Source organism: Chanodichthys erythropterus, chromosome 14, assembly GCF_024489055.1.
Source record: "Chanodichthys erythropterus isolate Z2021 chromosome 14, ASM2448905v1, whole genome shotgun sequence".
In the NCBI taxonomy this organism is placed as follows: Eukaryota; Metazoa; Chordata; class Actinopteri; order Cypriniformes; family Xenocyprididae; genus Chanodichthys; species Chanodichthys erythropterus.
Genome location: NC_090234.1, coordinates 27289881 through 27313286, shown reverse-complemented (window position 1 = coordinate 27313286; position 23406 = coordinate 27289881). Strand labels below are relative to the sequence as shown.

At 37.6% G+C, this 23406-nt stretch overlaps 1 protein-coding gene across 6 annotated transcripts in view; it reads right to left on the bottom strand.

Annotated features, from left to right (window-relative positions):
• The window catches only part of gtdc1 (glycosyltransferase-like domain containing 1), a 48741-nt gene that overhangs the window by 6368 nt on the left and 18967 nt on the right, over positions 1-23406 (bottom strand). For 5 of the 6 annotated variants that reach the window (XM_067409909.1, XM_067409913.1, XM_067409912.1 and 2 more), the window contains 6 exons: positions 18068-18163; positions 17796-17987; positions 7709-7818; positions 6777-6921; positions 1904-1974; positions 1486-1577 (listed from right to left, as the gene is read on the bottom strand). In XM_067409909.1, the coding sequence (XP_067266010.1) occupies positions 1486-1577; positions 1904-1974; positions 6777-6921; positions 7709-7818; positions 17796-17987; positions 18068-18163 (706 nt within the window). The remainder of the gene's footprint in view (positions 1-1485; positions 1578-1903; positions 1975-6776; positions 6922-7708; positions 7819-17795; positions 17988-18067; positions 18164-23406) is intronic. The other variant, XM_067409910.1, reaches the window with a different exon arrangement.

Genomic DNA, 23406 nt, shown 5'->3' with positions numbered 1-23406 from the left:
TATATTTATTATTATTATTAAATGTGTATATTAAGTCAATCATTCAATAACTCAAATTGTGGATGACAAACCAAGTGTAAACAGTGTCAACAATGTTTAGTGTAGCCTTTTTCATATTTTCTTTTATCTTGCATTAAAACTTCTACAAGTGACAAATTCACCTCAAAATACAGTGGATGCATGACCTTTGACCTCAGCAACAAAAGAAACGGAGCATTTTGTTTTCCTGTGTAAAATAAGATGTTATTTTTTCTCTCCTAACTGTGCATGATTATATAGTATGATTATATTGCATGTATATTTCTCCTGCTTTCCACAGGACCTTAGAACAGACTTGTGATCCACCAATTGATGACTTTTATTAATCTTCTTGTACTTCAATGACAATAAAGACCTTGACTTAATTGATTTATAGTAAACCTTAAAGGGATTTAGAGCAAAAAAAAGGCAGGTTGTGAATATGAGCCATTGATTACTGATCATGTTAAAGGGTTAGTTCACCCAAAAATTAAAATTCTGTCATTAATTACTCACCCTCATGTCATTCCACACCCGTAAGACCTTTGCTCATCTTCGGAACACAAATTATGATATTTTTGATAAAATCCAATGACTCGGTGAGGTCTCCATTGCCAGCAAGATGTCCAGAAAACTACTAAAGACATATTTAATTTAAAGCAGTTCATGTGACTACAGTGGGTCAACCTTGATACTATGAAGCGACGAGAATACTTTTTGTGCGCCAAAGAAACAAAACAACAACTTTATTCAACAATATCTAGTCATGGGCGATTTCAAAACACCGCTTCATGAAGCTTCGAAGCTTTGTGAATCATTTGTTTCAAATCAGTGGTTTGGACCGCTTATCAAACTGCCAAAGTCACGTGATTTCAGTAAACAGAGCTTTGTTATGTCATAAGTGTTTCGAAATTTCAATGGTTCACCACTGGGGGGCGTGACTTTGGCAGTCTGGTACACACTCCGACCCACTGATTCAAAACAAAAGATTCATATAGCTTCATGAAGCAGTGTTTTGAAATCGCTCATCACTAGATATTGTTGAATAAAGTCTGTATTTTGGGGGTTTTTTTGGCGCGCAAAAAGTATTCTTGTTGCTTCATAATATTAAGGTTGAACCACTGTAGTCACATTAACTGATTTAAATAAGTCTTTAATAGCTTTCTGGCCATTGAAAGTGTTAATTGTCTTGTTGGCAATAGAGGCCTCAATGAGCCATCGGATTTATCAAAAATATCTGAATTTGTGTTCCGAAGAGGAATAAAGGTCGCTGTGGAACGACATGAGGGTGAGTGATAAATGACAAAATTTTCATTTTTGGGTAAACTAACTGACATGTATTAGCCTTGAATGTTTATTCATGTACAAATCACAGTATTTTATGACTAAAAAGCACTAAACATGTTAGAATTCTCTGTAGAAGCCTTTGTTGTTGATTTGATTTCCAGTGAAATGAACATTATTTACCTGAATAACATGTTGTCTGACTAATTGTGGACGCTTGCAGAAGTCTTGTAGTCTTTTGCACAGCTGTTCAGGTGTTGAATACAGATATGTTGCTACGAGAGGAAAATACATATTTGATAAGTAAGAAACCTCAAAATGCAGATGAGATCGCAGGCACTTTCAGCATTAAAAATTCAGCTGACACCATGCTGTGTGTGATGCTGTACATTATTGAACTGTGGTTATATTTATTTATTTATATAAAAATGCCAGAATGGTTTATGGCAAATTCTTCGATTGTGCTTTAAGATGAATAAGTCATTATACACAGAAGTTGAACATATCAGCTTTGCCTGTGACAATAAATCTTCTTTTGCATATGGAATTGAGCTATTTTTCTCATCACTGGCATATCATGAAAATGAGAGAAGAATTTTACCAGGGAATATTTCAGGATAGACCAAAGCCTTCGGACACAGGGGATAACAACCACAATGGACCGCTTCTAACCTGAAAGAGAAGATTTATGTCATAAGGTTCCATTCCATACTGCATCAGAATTGTATTGACAAAATCTATTGAAATGACTTGGCTCCATTTCCCAATTAGCAATTTCTGAAACAGCACCAATAAAATTTCAGCACTATGGGGCTGACAACAAACCAAAACAGCTGCCAATTCTAAAGAAAGCCATCATAACTAGCTGGTATCTCATTATTTTCCCAACTGACCACCTGACAGATGAAGCGCCACCCTGGACTACATCAGTTTCAATTTTTCTATACTTCAAATACCTAATGAACTAAAGCTACCTCGTAACTATGGCATAGTTTTGACACTATCTCATGCTTTTAGTTCATCAAATAGTTCAATCTAGGGCAAACTTTGCTCCCAACTGATTCAACTCATTTGAACCCCTATTGCTGGCAGTGGAAATGACCGGCTGTTTAAATATTTTGTAGAATGAGTATTAATATTTAATGAGTCTATCCATCTCTCCCTTCACCATCAGATCCTCATCTCATTTCCCATGCTAAAACCATGCATATTTTAATATCCGATTAGCCCTCTGCCATTCACAGCAGAAATTTCAAGATTCTGATTGAGCAATGGGACAAATCTTCTCAAACAATCCTGTGGATTTGTGAAACGTCTCAGAGTCACAAAGTTGCGTTTGTATCGTTACATATTTAATGGTCACTCATATACTGTTAACCGCAAACCTTCAGATCTATGACACAAGAAAACAAAGCATACATTTTTCTTTTTTTTCATCGCACTTTCAGGAGTCATGGATCGAGCAGTTCATATATATATATATATTATATATATATATAAATATTATATTATATATATATATATATATATATATAGAGATATATATATATATACATAAAGATGATATATAGATATAGGAGATGCATGCTAACATTATCCAATGAATTTTCTATTCGCACCAAAGCAATAAAACATGCATTTTTATTCACATCTTTTTATTCCAACACATTATAGGCCAGTTGGAGGGGGGAAAAAAGAAGAAGAAGAAAGAAAAAAAAACATTGCTTAGCTATAATTTCTCTACAAAGGAAAAGAAAAACAACAGCACAGCAGTCACCGTCCTTGAGCAAACACCAGACAGTGAAGGTTTAGGGTAGTATTACCTTCTCTGCAACGTGAACATCCCCTTCCCTGATCAAATTTACAGTGAACACAGTAAATCAAAGTTGCTCGGCTGGAGTCTATGACAGCCCGTCGTATGAAACTGATTAAGGTCAGTTCCATGTCAATGCAGTTAATGTGTGAGCGTGCAAATGCTTATCAGGCTTTTCATCTCAAATATAATTAGGCGATCATTCTGCTTGGCTGCCTTACTGTTTTTCTGGAGGGCACGGATGGGCGTCTGCTGACAATTAATCAGATTAGGCTAATTTCCACAATAACGAGGACAGAACATGGTGGAGAAAAGTCCCCTTGCGTGGCACGGAACTGACCAATGAGATGCAAGGACTGATCAGCGAAAGCATTTGAGCAGGTGATTCAAGTTCTGAGGCCTTTTTCGGCCTTTTTCTCATGTCATCAGTCCTTTGAGGCAAAATTGATTTAGTAAGTGGATGTTTCTTCAATTCCTGGCACTTTTATGTCCCGGGGTTGATTTTTATTAAAACTAACAGATTTTTTATATGGTCACATTATTCTTCTCCAATGTCTTATGTACAGATTTCATTGTTTTAACCTTTTCCCATATTTTAAACCTTAAAGGGGACCTATTATGCAAAACACACTTTTATATTGTTTTATATTGTGGTAAAAATCCATCCACTCCAATATTTTCCTCATAAATCTGAAAAAGTGCCTCAAAATGAGCCGTTCAGGAATGTACTCCAATGTGACGTCACACTGGAACAGGCCCCAGCCACGACTGATGACAGAATTTGCCCTATTAGCTTAGCTCCTCCCCTGAGTGAGCTGTACACAGTCCGCCATGTTTATCTCCTCACCAGAGCATTTAACAGCAGCATTCAAGTAAGAAATTCATTCTTAAAGGTGCCGCAGAACATCTTTTTAAAAGATGTAATATAAGTCTAAGGTGTCCCCCGAATGTGTCTGTAAAGATTCACCTCAAAATACCCCATAGATTTTTTTTATTTATTATTATTATTTTTTTTTTATTATTTATTTTGGGGCATCATTAACCATGAGCTGATTTAGGCTGCGTCCCCTTTAAATACTCACGCTCCCCGCCCACGGAGCTCGCGCTTGCCTTTAACAGCATAAACAAAGTTCACACAGCTAATATAACCCTCAAAATGGATCTTTACAAAGTGTTCGTCATACAGCATGTCTAATCGCGTAAGTATGGTATTTATTTGGATGTTTACATTTGATTCTGAATGAGTTTGATAGTGCTCCGTGGCTAAAGCTAACATTACACACTGTTGGAGAGATTTATAAAGAATGAAGTTGTGTTTATGAATTATACAGACTGCAAGTGTTTAATAATGAAAATAACGACGGCTCTTGTCTCCGTGAATACAGTAAGAAACGATGGTAACTTTAACCACATTTAGCAGTACATTAGCAACATGCTAACAAAACATTTAGAAAGACAATTTATTTTTTTTATTTAACTATGCCAAGATAAATTCAAATTTTAATTCTAGGGCACCTTTAATAAATCTACTAAAATTATTCAGTCAAGAGCAGTGAGTGATTTTCTGTTTTTCTTTTGTTGAATGATTCATATCAAAAGCAGGTACTGTATATTATGCTGCTGTCACTTTAATAAACAGAACTAATACTATAAACATGCGATTTCTTTCACTGCAGTTTACGTTCACAGACTGTTTTTGACATTACCTTGTGTGTATTTGACAGTTTTAAGTGCAGTAAGACGTGAAGGAGAAATCGGTTTAATACTCACAGGACGCACCGTCTGACAGCCAGCTTTCTGTGCGCGTGTTTTTCGGATGTGTGCACTCAGAAAACCATATATCAGAAGTTTAAACTGATATGGCTTTAAAATGCATGCAAATAATAAACCTTCATGATGACTGCAATGTCACACAGGTTTTGTTAGTTTTTGGCAAAGTTTCATAGGCATGAACTGTAAAGATGGGGAGCGGGGAGCAGCAACTCATTTGCATTTAAAGATACATGCATGAAAACAATGTTTTTGCTTCCACTCAAAAATGGGCATTTGCAACATGGTATAATAAATTATCTGTGGGGTATTTTGAGCTGAAACTTCACATACACATTCTGGGGACACTTACATTTATAAAATCTTGTAAATAGGGGCGTAAAAGGTCCCCTTTAAAATATTAAAATATTCCTTAAAATAGAAATTATTACATTTAAGATTATGATAATCTAAACAACGAGTGAATAAAATCATGATAAATCTCAGTATTTGTTTTGTGAAAATGATGCATACCAGTTTTTCCAAAAATAATTTCTTTCTAAATTTAGTTCACTTGTTTTCAAAAGATACAACAGTCTCAGTAAAGAGTATGCTTGAGATGAAGTATAAAGATGTGATAAATATTAAAGATAAATATTACTATTATTATTTTAATTATTTTATTGTGCTTAATTTCAAATCAAGATGTTATTTTGTTAAATTAAGTACTTAGGATACATAATATACTAGCTATTAGTTTTAGACATTCACCTTGACAATACAAATGAGTCAAAAAAAAAAAATGTAATTTTATCAAAAGAATGGTAGTAGATACATGCTTTGAGATGTGGTGCAAAATGAAACTGGTGAAAAAAAAAAAAAAAGAAAATTCTTTAAAAAAATAAATAAAAAGACAATTCTCCCATGGTGTGCTCATAGTTAAAGAAACACCTAGTCATTAATTACCCTTATTCAGCTCAGTTCAAAGAGATGTTTTTTGGAAGTTAAACATTATTAAGAAAAGCCAACAGCAGGTGTTTGATCAGTGTTTGAACACACACACATCGCCTGAGGACATAAACGTAAAACACACACAAGCCGAGGAGTCTCCTTATTCCTCCTCTCCACTGGACTTTGATCTAATGAAATCGAGAACAACCTCAGCCGTATGTAGTAAGAGTCCCAGAGGGAACGCGAGTCTAAACCGTTACCTCGCAAAGCAAAGGATGTTTCCATCCAATCGATATCACAGCCCAGAAAATGTATCAGTGCTGTCATCAAACAGGATGTATACGTTTAACATACAGAACAAGGATGACTGAAGTCCCCTGTGTAGAACGAGCCCCTGCTAGCACAGTTCGGATGAGTGCTACCTTGGCCCTGGGCATTATCTAACAAACTCTTCAAAAGTCAAGCACAGGTGACTGAAGATATTGATCCGGGCGATACTGAACACATCAAGGCTGGTGCTTTCAAAGGTCGCTCCAAAACCCACACAGTACCCTCCTGACTCTGAAACACCCCCAGAAGGAGAGGACAGGCCTTTGGGATTGAAAGCAACCTTTCAATTAAGCCAAGAACTTTTCTGGGCCTGTCTGGGGTTTGAAGAATTACACGCTCAAGGTAATCTTCACATTTTGTGTTAAAATGTGGCATGATGGAGCTGTCTTTCTGTATTAGCCTTGATTTTGCATTGTTTCACATAACTTTGGCTGCTAAACAAATGGGAGTTACTATGAATTCTGTGGTATTGTACTAATATGAATGACTAAATAAACTAAAACTGATACATTTTCCTAAATTTTATAAAAGCAGCAAACAACACTTACGCTAATCAACATAAATAAACCACTGTGGTGAATTTATGTTTGGGGAGAACATATTTCTGTGACAGACAGCAGATGAAACTCACATTGCTACTCCGAAAAACTCGTGCTTGGCTGTGGAAACGACGACATCTGCTTGGCACAGCGCTTTGAGGTAATCTTCCTTACTGGGCATGAAACCCCAGTGCTGGATGTGGTCAACCAACTGTTCTTTGGCTTCTGAAAAGATGTCTATAGTGGGAAGGAACGGAGAAAGGGACAGAGGCCTCAATATCGACGTGTAGTAATTAGCGGAGAGAGGGATGTTTAAAGTTTTGGTCATATTTTGCGAGGAGATAAAATGAGCAAGGTCATCATAAATTTGGACATAAAATGGAGAAGGGCACAAATAATCAATAACATGATTCTATTAGCAAAATCAAAATAGATTAAAACCGTTTCAAAGTGATTGCCTTCCGAGCAATCGTAAACATAATTTCATAACATGAGCAACCTTTACGATCTGTTTATTTCTTTTGGTCCCGCGGCTGTTTATGCCACGATAAAACTTTGCATCTCAATATAAGAGATTGTGTTTCCTGTAAGTCTCGCTTTGGCAGCGCTAGAGTGTGCGGGCACATAAACGAAATGAACACGACGCCATAAATACTTAAGACTGTCCGAAAGATATTAAAACATAATTGTCCGCTAATGAGGAGTGTATTTTGCCAATGAAAATGTTGCCTGTGTGCGATAAACAGACGATCTTTGAACCTAAAGCGATGCACTTAACAAATTTGTTTCAAAGTTAAACATGTAATTACATTTCTGCATGACATCAGAGGTGTCAAACAACTAAATCATTCTATGAAAATGTAGGGAGAGAATGGGAAATAAATAAATCCAGTTTTGGTGAAGGAAAAAATATATGGCTACTAACTGGAAAATTTTGTCTAAAAGAACTGGTGTATAAAAGCAATATCACACTATAATTGCTTAATTATATCCCCGTCCCTAATCCCTCCAGCACATGATGTACCTGGAACGTCAGTGAAGGTCTCTCCCAGCACAGAAACTTCAAAGCTCAGCTGTCGCTCTTTGAGTTTCAGTAAGGTCTCGAAGAACAGCTGTGGGTTTTTGTCATGTTCCCTTTAGCCAGAAAGAGAAAAGCAGAAACAAAACACTGGCTATTTCACAGTTGGAAACAATAACATAAATACAAATCAATTAATAGCAGGAAAGTAACAAAAATATTACAAAATAGGAATTCAAATATAAAGTGTAGAAAATAATAATCAGTACCCATCATATTAACATTAAATCATATAACGTATTTTGTGTGTGTGTGTGGTCCCGGTATTACCTATACATATTTAAATTATTTAATACTAATAATAATTTACTAATAATATATACAGTATATAACATACACTCTAAAAAAATGCTGGGTTAAAAACAACCCAAGTTGGGTTGAAAATGGACAAACCCAGCGATTGGGTTGTTTTAACCCAGCAGTTGGGTTAAATGTTTGCCCAACCTGCTGGGTAGTTTTACTTAACTCAACTATTGTTTAAAAATTACAGTATTGCTTACTTAAAATGAACCCAAAATATCTTGAAAATTAACATTTATTAATAAATGAAATTTAATTTTAAGTCAGCCATATAGTCATTTTCAAACAATAGATGGGTTAAATAAAACTACCCAGCAGGTTGGGTTAAAACAACCCAATCGCTGGGTTTGTCCATTTTCAACCCAACTTGGGTTATTTTTAACCAAGCATTTTTTTTAGAGTGTACTGTAAATATGTTATGACTGAAACATGTTACCAGCAATGTGTGAAATCCTGCATTGTATAGAATGTCTAGGGAATATTTAGAACAACTGATTTTTGTAGGCAAAGTATGAAATGGTTTATATTTCACACATTTCCTAGGCATTCTATACAAATATATATATATATATATATATATATATATATATATAGAGAGAGAGAGAGAGAGAGAGAGAGAGAGAGAGAGAGAGAGAGAGAGAGAGAGAGAGAGAGAGAGTTTTATTAACCTTTTTTTTTTTTTTTTGCATCTTTAACATTTAGCATCTTCATTTTTGCAAGCACAAAATATCCATGCAAATTGTGTGACCAAAAGTCCATTTCTGCTTTTCATTACTTTTTTTTTAAATGACCTTCAGCTTTTCTGTTTACCCATATGTTCTGATGTTATTCTGGAAATAATAAAAAACATACTGAGAAAAGGTAAAATCTGTGATTAAACAAACTCTGATGAAATTTCAGTGTTTGACATTTTTAATTTTGATTTCGCAGAAACGTGTAAACAAATGGAAATGCTAATACAATTATTTACATTTGAGGTGCGTGGTATGAGTTCTCAAAGTTTCTCTACGAATCACAGCTCGTATACCTTGATTACACATCTGAAGCTGAGGCCACATGTTCTGTCACTGTGATCCAGCCAGGCCGCTGATTGCTGGTGTGCTTCCATTAAAGTTCTGAGCTCAGCCAAGAGATCTGGTGAGCAGCTTCACAGCGATCACTGGCAATGCTTCATTACCTCAAAAATAGTTCACTCTGAAGTCTAAAGTGTGCCTTTAAATCCAAGGCACACTTTACAGGTTCTAAGAAGATTAAACGAGGAGTACTTCAAAGAATATGTTTTATTAAATGCTATTTCAATTTTATTTTGTACTATGAGAAGATCAGTGAGTATTTTGCCTAATCGTATGTACATGTATGTAATAAAATAAAACAAATCCAAATAAACTAATAAAAAAACACTGTATATCTTTGATAATTGAGTCGAATGTTTGTGTATAAAAAAGTGTGTCTAAAATGTCAGAGCAGAAATGACACACTTTCACAAAAAAAAAAGAAAAAAAAAGAAATCAATTGCTTTTAACAATTCCATTATCAAATGACCGCAAACTTCTAAGTCATCTTTCTCATGGAATTACTTTCTAAGTGCATTTCGGAAGTGCGAGCCCCGTTTTATTCTGCATTTATCCAACAATGCTGACAGCACATCTGATGAAGAAGGTTCCCTCTGAATACAAACACCCTCGACGCACTGGTTTGAAATCCTTCTCTTTGGCCTAAACTGTGCGCCTGAAGTCCTTTCAAAACCCTGACAGTCAAATGATGATCCATGTGGCTCATCCTCTTGATAAAGCAGAGGTACGTTACCGAACAACGGCCTTACAGAGCTCATACACGTTGCACAAAGGAGGCTTTGACAAATCTCTGAGCTCGTCAGCACTGCCGTTCTGTATACTGTCTGAGAAAGAGCTCTCTTCACAAAAATGACGATCTTGAAGGTCAAAAACAATTACCGGGGCAGAAGCGCTTTGACAAAAGACACCTCCCACTTGGGTGGAATCTCCTTAGATGAGGTATTAGTGAGGGCTTATTTCCTCTCATTTCCGGTTCTTTTATGTTGCCTTTTCCCCCATGGCTTGACGTTGATTCCCTCATTAATTTTGCAGCCTCTTTGATTCGCTACATTGTGGATGTGATTGCTACCTCCTCCGGACTAAGACTGGTTGACCTGCGGGGAGGTGACATGGCGACTGCAGGGATGCCTATTACCCGGCCTGTCAGTCTAGTAACTAAAACAGCCTTCATGAGAGCCGTGATGCCTTATTTCCTACTGACAGCATAGCGGAGGGTTAATTAATATGTCAGTTATGTTATGCAGGGATTGTTGGGGCTCAACGTGCCTCTCGCACTAAAACTGGAAGAGTGGAGACCCGCACAAACACAAGTTCACTAATACGCACTTGCTGCTGCTGCTGGCCTGTGACGTCTGGTCTGGGCATTAATGCAGATTAATAAACATACAAAACAAGCATATTAGTGATTAATTATTAGAAACTTTCTACAAGCTACACTTAAGGGACATTTTAAATGCAGATGTTAATGATAAGTGGCAAACATGGATGACCCAAATAAAGTTAGAGGCGGAGATTATACCGCTAGTATGGACACACACCGCAAAGAAAAAAATCAATCAAGATTGATGTTACTTTCTAAGCAAATACTTGTATTTATTATTATGAAATATTTATTATATATTATATTATGAAATTATATATAATATAATATATATATATAAATCCATTAAATAATTTATTAAATAAATTTAATATAATTATACACACACACTCACACATTGGGTTTTCATGTTTTTTGGGGACAATGATTTTTATACTGTAAAAACTAAATATTCTATCCTTAAAACCTACCCCTAAACTTACCCATCAAAGAAAACTTTCAGCATTTTCACATTTTCAAAACACATCATTTAAAAATGTCCGCACAAGGACAAGGATTTTGAATATTGCCATCTTTGTGAGGACATTTTGTCCCTATAACGCAGGGAATACCTGAACCACACACAAACACAGAGAGAAATATAAATCTTTTTGTAACTTTTGATCAATTTAATGCACCCTTGCTGAATAATTTATTTCAACAACAACAACAACAACAAAAATATCTTACTGACCCCAAACTTTTAAACGGTAGTGTAAATGCCCACGTAAATGTGTGTGTGTTACTTCCCAATACTAAAATAGGGGGTTTTCTTACCCTTTGACCTTAGGGTGCAATGAGACAGAAACCAAATAAAACAAATACGAAAAAAGGGTTCTGCAGGGACCCGGCGAATCCTCATTAGCAGTCATCCGGTACCACTTAAAAGAATATGATCCTCTCATTTAGACAGCTATGATTAAATATTCCCCTTTAAGTCGCACCCATGAGGTGCATGTTTTAAAATTCAAACTCTATTTACTGCAAAAGCATGACGTTAAAGGATTCAAATCAGAAGGAAGCGAAAGGGCTAATTAATGGGGTTCTTGAAAGCCCAGGATTCAGTTATCTGGGGATTGATTAGGGTCAGCTGAAAATAGCAGAGGCAAAGCCTCCGGTAAAACAAGACAAAACAAACCATGACCGTGTCGATCGTTCTCACTGGTCCTCCACAGGGAGGGGTGCATGCTGGGGTCCTAATAATGGGGTAACTATACACAAACGGCTGTGAAAATGTATGTGCTGATTTTCTTTCATTACATTTCGACTGTCAGTAAACGATTCGTTTTCCACTTCTCTACTGTTGTTCATTAGTTTTAATTGTGTGCAAACATCAAAAGTCAAATATTTTCTGGAATTCTGCCTTTGCTTGCAAGTCGGCTTTAAATCCTTTGTGCCGTTTTCAAAATTCCAACATATCATGTCGTTCCAAGCACCATCCCTCTCTAATGGGGGTCTCGGAGGCACTGCTGTGGCGATGAGCAGGGCACAGGAGGAGTTGTGGAACAAGTCACGATTCATGCCAGCAGAGTGTGGTGACGCGTCAGTCTTTTTTACTTGTTCATTAGTGCCCACTGCACAGTCTGAGAAGAACGAGAGATACACAAATATGTCTGGATTTCAAGAAAAAAAAAAAAAACATTGCGTAATTGCCTCCAGAGAATGATCGCCTAAAATACAAAGGTCCAGCAGAGGGAAAGCCCATGCCAGCCCATGTGACTGTCTGATGGTGTACTTTAGTAAATGTCTTCTTCACTGCAGTTTGGTTTTTTTTTTTGGCAAGAACATGTGCCTGTTGGTCATCGTGAAAAACAAGGTTGCCCTCTTAGGTAAATTCAGAAGCAAATTTAAGCCTTCATCACATGCACCTGCAAACAGCTGCCCTTTCTGACCATACGCCCCGGTCAGCGCCTGCAATAAGACAGTCCTGTAATCCAACGGATGAAGACCTATCCAGGCCACATGGAGATTAACAATCTGCAACCAGTGATGATGACAAAAAGAGAGGCTGGAAAAAAAGGAAAAAGGATGAAATGGGACACACTGTCAAAGATAATCCAAGCCCCTTCTTATTTTCCAGCAGCTCTCACCCCGTGTAAATCCCAATTTAACTCGGACCAAAGCCAACGTTTACGAGGCACGGATGTTAACAGCGCTAATCCATCTGTGTTTTGCTCAGTTTTGAAGAGATTACACAATGGGTGCTTTTGTTACTGATACAAGAGTAGGTGAATGACAGATACATAACACAAACAAACACTGCAAAATCCCTGTGCCAGCATCAAACTTCCACACCGGTGGTCTTTTCGGTTGTTAATCTGATTTATGGGTGTTTTTTGGTAAGGAAACATATCATCACTGCCAAGAGATGAGCAAAGAGTCATGGGAGAAATATGTGGCTTGAGCAACAGTTTCTTTTTTTTTTCCTTTTTTTTCAGCCCATGGCAGATGAGGTAGAGATACAATGCTGTTTGGTTTCCACTCATGCCAAGAGGAGGTCTAAAATATGGGGAGTGGAAGATATTTAAACTTCAACAAAAACCACAGAGCAATCCTGTGGGCAATAAAATATTTTCTCATCCCTCCCCCATCAGTCCCTGTGAACAAAACTCAACGGCACAGACGTTCTCTTCTGTTGTCGTCTCTGCAATTGAGATTCTGTTCATACAAACTTTTACATGTTTTTTTGAGAAAAATCGAACACCGATGTCACTGATAATATTCTAACGGTGGCTTTCGCCAAGACTTATTTTGAGAAACGATGAGATGATGCTGAAATCAAGCATCGAGGGGGTCGGTGGACACATTACACGCTTAGAACTGCTTCAAACCAGTGGTCTATCTATGCATGTTGTACCAAAACAAGCATGTTATCCATTTTCCATGCCTCTGCCGTACTGTCAAACAATTCCCTGGACAGTCCAAAGCAAATAACTCACAGAATGGTAGTTGTATACAGGTTGATGTTTGAGGCGCTTTCATGTCGCATATGTTTGAAGTCTGCTGAGAAACAAGGTCCTCGCGTTACAGTGCTTTGTTTAGTGGGAACAGTGAAAGCTAAAAGATATTATTTCAACACAGAATTTTTCAATTCTGCAGTTTCCACAATTGACCCTTCGCAAAGACCCGCCCCCCCTTATTTACTGTTGCTTTGTCCGACAAGCCGTGGCGCTGTCACGCCACACACAGTGAAAAATACATCGCAGAGCAAAGAGGATACTGACAACGCGTCGACAATCAAGACAGAGCAGGTAACTTATGATATTAAACAAAGTCCCAGCTTTCAAACTGTGTAGTTATTAAAGAAATTCAAACAATAAAAAACGTTTTATGGCTCTTTAATGTGTCGTGACAGATTGCTGTAGCACCTTAGCTCAAGCGGCTTGTGAACTGATCATCTCTTCTAACTAGTTAATTTATAGCATCAAATAAACATGAATGAACATGAGAAGGAATGTTGTTTCAAACGTGGAAAGACGTCAATACACACCATTTTTCAAGTTTAAGTCCACCGAGGTTAATCTTCGAACTCCTGACTGCTTTGTCGGACAAAATGGCGGATTCGGCGTTCTGATTGGTTAGATTGCTTGTCAATCAAACTCCCAGCGAAGGGTCAATTGTATAGAATACAGGTGTCAGCACTTTCATGTACTATAGGTTGATTTTTATGACAACAATCAAGGATCACATAAAACTAGAGATGCACCGATTGCAATTTTCTTGGCCGATTCCGATTTCCGATTTTTTGTTAGTGAGATCGGCCGATACCGATTTTTGCCGATTCCGATTTTCTTTCTAAGAACTATAATTGACATATACAAACAAAAATCTACTTTTCTTCAATGCAAAGTTTTATTTTCATAAAAAAAAAACAAAAAAAAAACAAGTAAAAGTCAGTAATAAAATATAAACAGTTCAAATAAATGCAATAGAATAAAGAGAGCTATGAAACAAAGTTTTTTGGGTTAACTGGGTTTCTATTCAGGTAAGAAATACTACAGAAATTAAAGTAATCAAATGTAAAATGACACATTCAGTATTATTTTACATTGGTTACCTTAATTTCTGTAGTCTTTATTGTAAATATTAATACAAATCAATTCTTACCATTAAAGTTATAAAATGTATTCAGTCAAGAGTTGAAACTGATTTTCTTTGTCTTTTGTTCTTTGATTAACATGACAGACAGCAGCAGGAATATTGGACTGCTGAGTGCCTCAGGGATGACGCATTTTTGTAGGCAAAACCAGGAAGCGAGTTAGCATTTTTGGACTTCCGGTTCCAACGCCGTAAAGTCTATATGGGTTTTTTGAATGGGTTTTTGCTATATCGCCTGAAATAAGGTCTATGGTTAACAAAGCCTCTAAATACTTTCACGTTTTGATCTATGATAAAAACAACCAGTTATAACCCACTTATGTTTTTTTAAACTTTTACTGTGTCTTAAAATCGGCGGTTGCTAACAAATTGCTAAAAGGGACTACTTCCTTTGGCCGGGACTTTAGACCTCATCATGAAAAACAGGACATTTGGACAGAATTTCTCATGAAAAAGTGGATAAGTATTAATAACAGCGCAGATCATAATCAGCGAGAATGTTTTTAAAATAAAGTTGTTTTCTAAATACAGTTTGAGGAAGTTTGGTGGTGGTGACGTTGATCCGCGACCATGGTGTGCTGTAGTCCGTTTATAGCCTACTGTTAGCTTTTTATATCTGACAACTTTATTTAGGCTTCAAAATCTATAAATGTTGTGTTAACTTGTAAATATGATCTTGATAGACAAAACGTGTAAGTGTCATAACCCTTTGTTAAACACAGAGCTTATTTTCTGCGATTTTCCAAAAGTCTATGTGAAAATTGCATAGGCTTTCAACTGAGGGAACCCTTGCGCCGATAACTTCCGGGTTGGCCTACAAAAACGCGTCATCCCTGGGGCACTCTGTAGACCCCTAAATCTCCTACGTCACTGTAACGTCACCGCTCTAGCTGGAGGCAAAACATAAATAAGAACTCATAGCAGGCGCGCTAAAAGTTTGAGGTTTTGACTTTAAAATGTCGTCTTGTTGTGTTTTTGGCTGCCAGAATAGAAGGAACAGAACATGTATTCAGTTTCTTAGCTATTTAACGATTCAAAACTGACAGTGTTTATCTGTGTACTCGCCAAGATTGCCTGTGCCGCTGGTTTTGACATACTTGTGTATGTATTTTACAGTTTGAGTGGAGGAAGGCGCTTATTTTGGTACCTGTGAGTCTGTTTGACTTCTATCTCTGTTTGAGACTGACCATGGCTTTTATTCACTTCACTAATATAGATTAGTGGAGCGTGCGCTTTCGGTGTGAGCGCGAAACCTGCGGGAATGACTAAAATTATGCACAGTAAGCACAATTTAACCTGAGCGAATGAGGCGAGTGAGAGAGAGGAGGCGCCCGCGCGGATGTGTGTCACTGACTTCACCGTGACAGAGAAGAGAGCGGGAATGCGCATTTGACGTTATTGCCTGTGCCGCTGCTAACAAAAAAGATCGGCTCGGAATCCCTAAGAAGATTCCGATCCCTGGCGATCAATCGGTGCATCTCCACATAAAACTCTTTGGGCCCTATAATACACTCGGCGCAATGCGACGCAAGGCGCAGCGCAAGTGTGTTTGCTAGTTTGCGTCCGGCGCCGTTCGCGTTTTCCCGTTCAGCGCCACGTCCTAAATTAGTAAATGCATTTGCGCCAGTTAGTGCGCCCATGGGCGTGCTGGTCTAAAAAAGAGGTGTGTTCAGGCGCATTGCCGGCGCATTGCTATTTTAAGGAGCTGAAAATAGACTGCGCCATAGACCAACTCAAACCTGGTCTAAAGTCTAAAGTCAGTGGCGCAATATTTTTTTGTTAGAGCGCGTTGGTAGAAACTGCGCCTCTGGGCGCGTCCACAGTGCGCGTTGACTTTGCTTATTACGCACATTTGCGCATCACACAAACATGCCAAATATTAAAAACAAAAGGATTACAGAGAAAAAGAATATTGTGTATGCTACATAAATATAAAAATGTAATGATGAATAGTCATTGCGTGTATTAGAATTAGGCTACCTATTTTCAATTCAGCCTATTACTACTTATAATGATGAACGAAATTGGCTAATTAATTGAACAATCGTGCCAATACACACACACATATATTAACTGACTGATCGCGCGGAGCTATTTGAAAGCCTGCATCCAACGCAGACGACTGAAAGACTGACTGGCCACTTAACCGGTAATTTCAGCAAAACATCACTCGTTGAACTCCTCAGTTGAATCGGTGTGTTTAATAAGTCAGTGTATTTTATAATGTTGCGTAATATATATATATATATATATATATATATATATATAACTTCGCGCACGAGCGTTCAGCTTTTCCGCCAACAAATTCCGCCATGTAAATAGCAATCCGCCATGGCGCGAGCGCATCTCGCTCTTAAAGGGAATGGGAGATGACACTCTGATTGGTTTATTGAACGTTACGCCCATTACTCATTAAGAGAATAGGGACAACCCATTTCAAAAATGCGCCCCGGCGCACGGACCGTTTTTCCGTCGTTAAATTAGCAAAAGTGGATTTGGACACGCCCTGAGTGCATCTGCGCCGTGCGCTTTACACTTTGCGTTTAGATCGTTAAAATAGGGCCCCAAATTTTACCATGCCTTGGTTATTTATTTTATCTACTTTTTTAATGCCTTATGCCTAACATTTTATTGTTGTACCCTTGCCTCAGACAGAAGTTCACAAAATAAATATTACTTTTTAAATTCTATGATTATATATATAAAAAGAGAAATAATCATAAACTATTCTAATATTTATAGTGTGAAAATGCATTTTTAACAAACTCACGAAAGTCTGAAATATAGTATATGCATTCTGTGTATTTAAGTATACTAAAAAATATGATAGCCTTAGAAAGACAAATAGTCATCCATTTTATTCTAAAAAAGTTAAAATGTCATCTAACCACATAATGTTATCAAACACATTGTGTTTTACTAAAGTATATATATATATATATGTGTGTGTGTGTGTGTGTGTATTTTGCAAGCAAGTCTACAAGTTTGAAAGTGCCCAAAGATGAATAAATGTCTTTACATACTCTGCATTGAAATTCATTATAATTGTAAATGAAGAATCAGTCAGTTAATGTTAAAAAGTTAATGAAAAGAATAAGTGAAATATTGAAAGTATTTTGTTAAATCCAAATTTCTATAAATAAATGCATGTTAGATGAGCTCTTGATGAATAAATGTTTCTAATGTTTTATGAACATCTTACCAGCGATGTGGCCAGACTATGTGGAGTGGCCGAAGATTCTCTCTCTGATCATCATAAGGACGGGACACTGGCTGATTCCCCACCGTCTCTTGATGGGGTGTCACACTCATGGGGTTCAAGGATTGCTGCGCCCCTGCCACATTGACAATCTTCTCAGGTGGCTCAGAGTCTATCGTGAGGTCTGGACAACTGCTAAAGTTTATTATAAGATCATTAGTTCAAGAAATAACCAGTCTAAGCCATTTTAATGCTTCAGTGCTATAGTGTTTTACCTTGGACCTGTTGTTTGAATGTGGCTTTGAGCAGCCTGAACGTGGATATCATCACACCGCACTGAATGCCTGAGACGTTTGTGTGCAGGGAGGAATCTGAGGACGAAAGGGGAAAAGCCCTATAAAACAACATAAGAGAAACTGGAAAAACTTTTTATTATTATTATTCATTTAAAGAGAACGGATTAAAAACACACTATGACTGTAAACACATTCCTAATTCAAATATGTTTTTCTCAAACCTTCACTGATTTCTATAATGAAAAACAACATAAGGAGCAAATAATTCATATGCTACACCAGTCAGAACATTACATGTTTGAGCAAAATAAACAATGAAGGTAACTAAAACCACATTTTAAAAAAGAAAAAGGGGCCCTCATGTGGCACTTCTCTCTCCCCGGCCTTAAAATATGTCGAGCACACAGCCGACTGATGTGTTCTGCAACCGCGATGATTATTACAAGTTAAAGAAGTTAAAACAAGTCACATTTCACATAATTCTCTGCCAAAAGCAATCCATAAAATGCAGAAAGCACTTTCTTGGTTCTCTGCGACTGCACAGCCCATGCGCTGCCTCTATGGCACTGCGAGTCCTAATTGTAGGTTGTAAGATGGACGTGAGCCAATTAGCTGCTTGAGAGCGAGATTCCCCCATGCTTACTGATGCGCTATTATTTTTTGCAGTGGAGCAAAAACCGAAGGCAATGGTAAATTCCAAAACGAAAACATCCTTGTACTGCTTTATGAAATGACAGATATATGGCACTGTCTTTAGTCCAGATTGAAGTCCAAAACAAGTCAAAACATTTACAAAAGCCATTCAAGATATTCATGACGCAACAAAATTTTCCAAAGATTAATGAGCAGATCACTAACAGCAAACACTTGGCTGCTGATGCAAGCTTTCATTACGGTTACAGTAGATCTTCTTTCTTTTTAAAAATGTAACATTGCCATTCTGCAACAAGGCACATTTTGGAAGGAAAAATGAAATAAAATATAGAAGTAAAAAAAAAATACTAAATGAAATAAAGATAATGCAATAGTACAGTTCATTAAATTGGCTTGAATACAGAGGATGTCCTAAGTGGCACTTATATTTCAGTGAGCCAAAGTTTCTGTGGCAGAGGGAAGCAATACAACATGACGAACTACTAACCGATTTAGCACGACTTCCCACAATATGTTTATAATATATGTGGATCCTTCCAAGTGCTGGAGAACTCATCGACTTCAAAACAAAAAGGGGCTGTAAAGGCAGTCGAGTGTAAAGAGAGTTTCTCTCCCGAGTTACATACAGATGGTTGCCTCGACTCACCACAATGTTGGGTGTATTTCTACCGCCCACTTTTTCCAAGTTAGTTGTGTACCAGTCATAAATAATTATACGAGAAGAGAAAACAGCATTTTATTTCCCTTTTCTCATTGGTTCTTTATCCTCCCAACTGTGTTGAAAGCATTTCCGGGTACAGGACACAAGCGTGCAAGTGTTTGTGCATTTTGACTGCACTTTCATTTACGTAGTTGGGGAAGCGTTAGTCAAATACAGATAGGTAAATTGTGGTGTGTATGGAAGAACCTTCAGAGAAAGCTGTTAAAGCCACAAAATAACTGTCCACAGAGCATTTGCTATTCACTCTTTTGAAGTTGTCGTTTCAGACGCAATGCTCTAATCCTGTATCCATCTCAGTAAATATGCATTCAGCAGCGATCAATGGCTATCCAAATATGAAACGGTGCCGTTATTATTCTCCAAACGTCCCTGAGAAAGACAGAGTATCAATGAGAGCAGTCACTCAACAGTTCACCTCCATTAGATTAGCCATTGATAAAAGTGCCAGGGAAGAGTTTCGCAATGGATGAATTAACTAACAGATGTGGACAGGGGAGCCAGGCTACATAAAGCTGCACTAAAGAGATGACAAGAAGGTGGTTGCGGCAAGGTATGAGGGATGGAGCTGCCTTGCTTGCTGGGAGGAAAATTTCATTTCGAGGGCCATTTTGAAAATTACATGAGGAGGTTTTGACTAGGCAATAAAAACACAGCCTTGTCCACTGACAGGAGAGGGAGAATGCCACCAATTAGCTTATTTATAAATCAGGCGCAATTTCAGAGATGACTTTTACCTTGCATTTGATTAAATGTGAAAGGATGGTTGGGGAAAAGAGGGAGGAAAGAAAATCAAAGTCAAAAATCATTTCATCTAATTTCCTTTATTGGCAATAATCACAAGCGGTCTCTTTTTCCCAGCCTAATGAAAAATTCCATTGATCTTGAGGTTGGCCGTTGTGACGGCTTAGAAGCGGTGAGAGCTACGTGTGAGCCGTGCAAACTTTTTCCGGCAGTTCTTCTGGGTAGCTCAGGACAGCTTAAAGTAACTGGGTTCATTGAGTTAAAGAGTTAGTTCACCCAAAGATAAAAATTCAGTTTTTTATACTCACCCTCATGTCATTCCACACCCGTAAGACCTTCGTTCATCTTCAGAACACAAATTAAGATATTTTTGACGAAATCCGAGAGGTATATAGGTACTAAAGACATTGTTAAACGTCAGTCGATGTTAAGGCTAATTTATACTTCTGCGTTGAGTGTATGCTGTAGCTACGGCGTAGGTTGTTTGTACCACGCGTATCCTACAACGTAGCCTGACGTGCACCTCTTCAAAAATGTAACAACGCGTCAATTCTACGCGGACCGCACACGCTGTGATTGGTCTGCTAGAACCCCTCCCTCAGGTCAAAAAACTGGTGCGGCGCAATAGGAGAAGAGCGAGCGTTTACAACTTCAATAGGAATGAAAAACGCACTGTTTCAGGGGACACATACAGTCAGACTGCAACAAACGCCGTTACCCATTTTCCGCTTCTCTGACAACACGACAAGCTGCTTCTTCTTCGGCTTTTGCCTTGATACTCAACATGACCGCGGACACTGCCTACTAGTGGTCTGTATGCACGTCGATGCGGACAACGACGTGTTTACGTCCAAATGTCGGCTCAGTTTTGGCCAAAGCTGATCACATGAGCAGCACAACGTATGCCAATAATGAGTCAGCATTATGACACAGAACTTGGAAGCGCTGGATGTAAACAATGTATGAGAATGACACAGAAGAGAATATATTATTGAATAAAGTTTTTTTTTTGTTTTGTTTGTGCGCACAAAAAGTATTCTCATCACTTCATAACATTAAGGTCGAACCACTGCAGTCGACTTTTTTCACAAGTACCTTTCTGGACCTTGAAAGTGTCGGTTAATTTGCTGTCTATGGACGAGTCATATACCTCTCGGATTTTATAAAAAATATCTTAATTTGTCTTGTGAAGATTAACAAAGGTCTTACGGGTGTGGAACGACATGAGGGTGAGTAATAAATGACAGAATTTTCAATTTTTGGGTGAACTATCCCTTTAAACTCAATTGCTGCAAAATGTTGATTAATACCAAACTAAATACATTTATAAATGTTACAAAAGATTTCCAAAAAAATATTAAGCAGCACAACTGTTGATGATAAAAAGATATGTTTCTTGATTATCAAATCAGCATATTAGCATGATTTCTGAATGATCATTAATGATAATGATAGTAATGATGCTGAAAAATCCAGCATGGCATTACAGGAATAAAAATATATTCAAAAAGAAAACAGTTATTTTAAATTGTAAAACTATTTTATAATATTACTGTTTTTACTGCATTTCTTATCAAATAATTCCATCCTCCTTAGTGAACCTTACAGACCCCAAACTTTTGAATGGCAGTGTACAATATTTAAGCTTTGTGGCTATAAACGGTATGCTATCAGCACCATTTATGATGCTGTAACTGTGAAGTTTTATTTTTTCTAAAAAAAAAAATAGAGAAGTTGAAATTATTTTTGGTGGTAACAGACTCAACTTACAGCTTAACTTACAATGAACCTGAAACATCCCTATAACACTCTCTGCCCACTGAGCGAAAGCGACCGATCACGCAAAGGTTTAATGCGGCCAAGTGTGTCGTTTTGAAAGCACGGTGGCCAGCATTAGTCTCATCAGTGTGGGTGCCCTGTGGGGTGGCTTGACAGAGGTCTGGTATGATGGGCACAGGAGACCTGAAGAGAGCCTTTGAGATGTGGACAGAGAAGGTCATTACTGCACATTAACATCTACATTCATTATTACCAACTGACCTCATAGTCAAACGCCAAACTTCCTGTCCCAACTGTGGCACACATCCTGGACTTTAGTCTACTCTACGTGACACTGAGAATAAAAATATCATACCTCTGAGGGCGTTGGGACGAGGACTCCAAATTTTAATGACAAAGACTGACATGCAGTACAGCTAAAGTAGGTCACAGGAGGTAACCAAACAGAAGGCTAGTAGAGGTTTCCAGCGGCACTACAGCCTTGCCCCATTTTCATTTAACGCAGATGACGGATATGATCGTATCAGGTTATGGAATGCGTTAGCAATGACAGACTTTCCATATTATGCAATCTGCATTTGGCTTACCAAATCTGACATGGCTTGTGCAGTTGTGTCAAAATCTGCTCATTCTATGACATCTGTCATGTGAAACAGACACATAACAGCCTGATCACTTCAAACAAAACCTCGACATCTTAGTCACAAGCACATAGCTGTTCATCGCATCTAACAATTTTTTCCTGTAGTAGGATGTTAGATGTTAACAGTGGCAATGTATTGTTTTATTCTAAACAAAGATATTTGTTTGCTTAATGGAAGATAGCAGATTGAAATTAGTTTAAAATGATCATAAGAAAGTAATAACAATGTGTGTAAAGGTGGTATTTCCATAGAGACAGTGGAATAGGCAAAAATGCCCAGTTCTGTTTCAATTACACATGGAACATGAGCCATGATGCCATGTTTCACTGTCTGTACTTACATGTTCTCTTTTTTGTGTTAAGAAGCTGAGCAGGTGTTAGCATGATGAAAACATAATGTCTGTATTGAATAGAGAAGTCAAGTATTTGTCTTTCAAGACAACAGTTGAACTCCAAAAGACATTTGTGAACCGTTGCTGGGCACTGCATTAAAAAAGTCACCAAATTAATCTAACTTCATTCTTTTCACAAGGCTGATAGCAAAATGTAGGCTACATGACAGTCACTTCAAACTAGTAAGCCTCAAACAGGGGTTTGTGAGGGAACTGCAAGGGGGTTGATGAGTTGAAAAGCTAATAATTAATTATATCAAATATAAAATTAAAAGAAATAAATGGGGATGCACGAATATCATGATATAGTGTAGTGCTGCAAAATAATTAAATTACTGTATAGTCTGATGCGCTGTGTGTTTTAAAGCGAAGCGAAGCAGAGCATGAG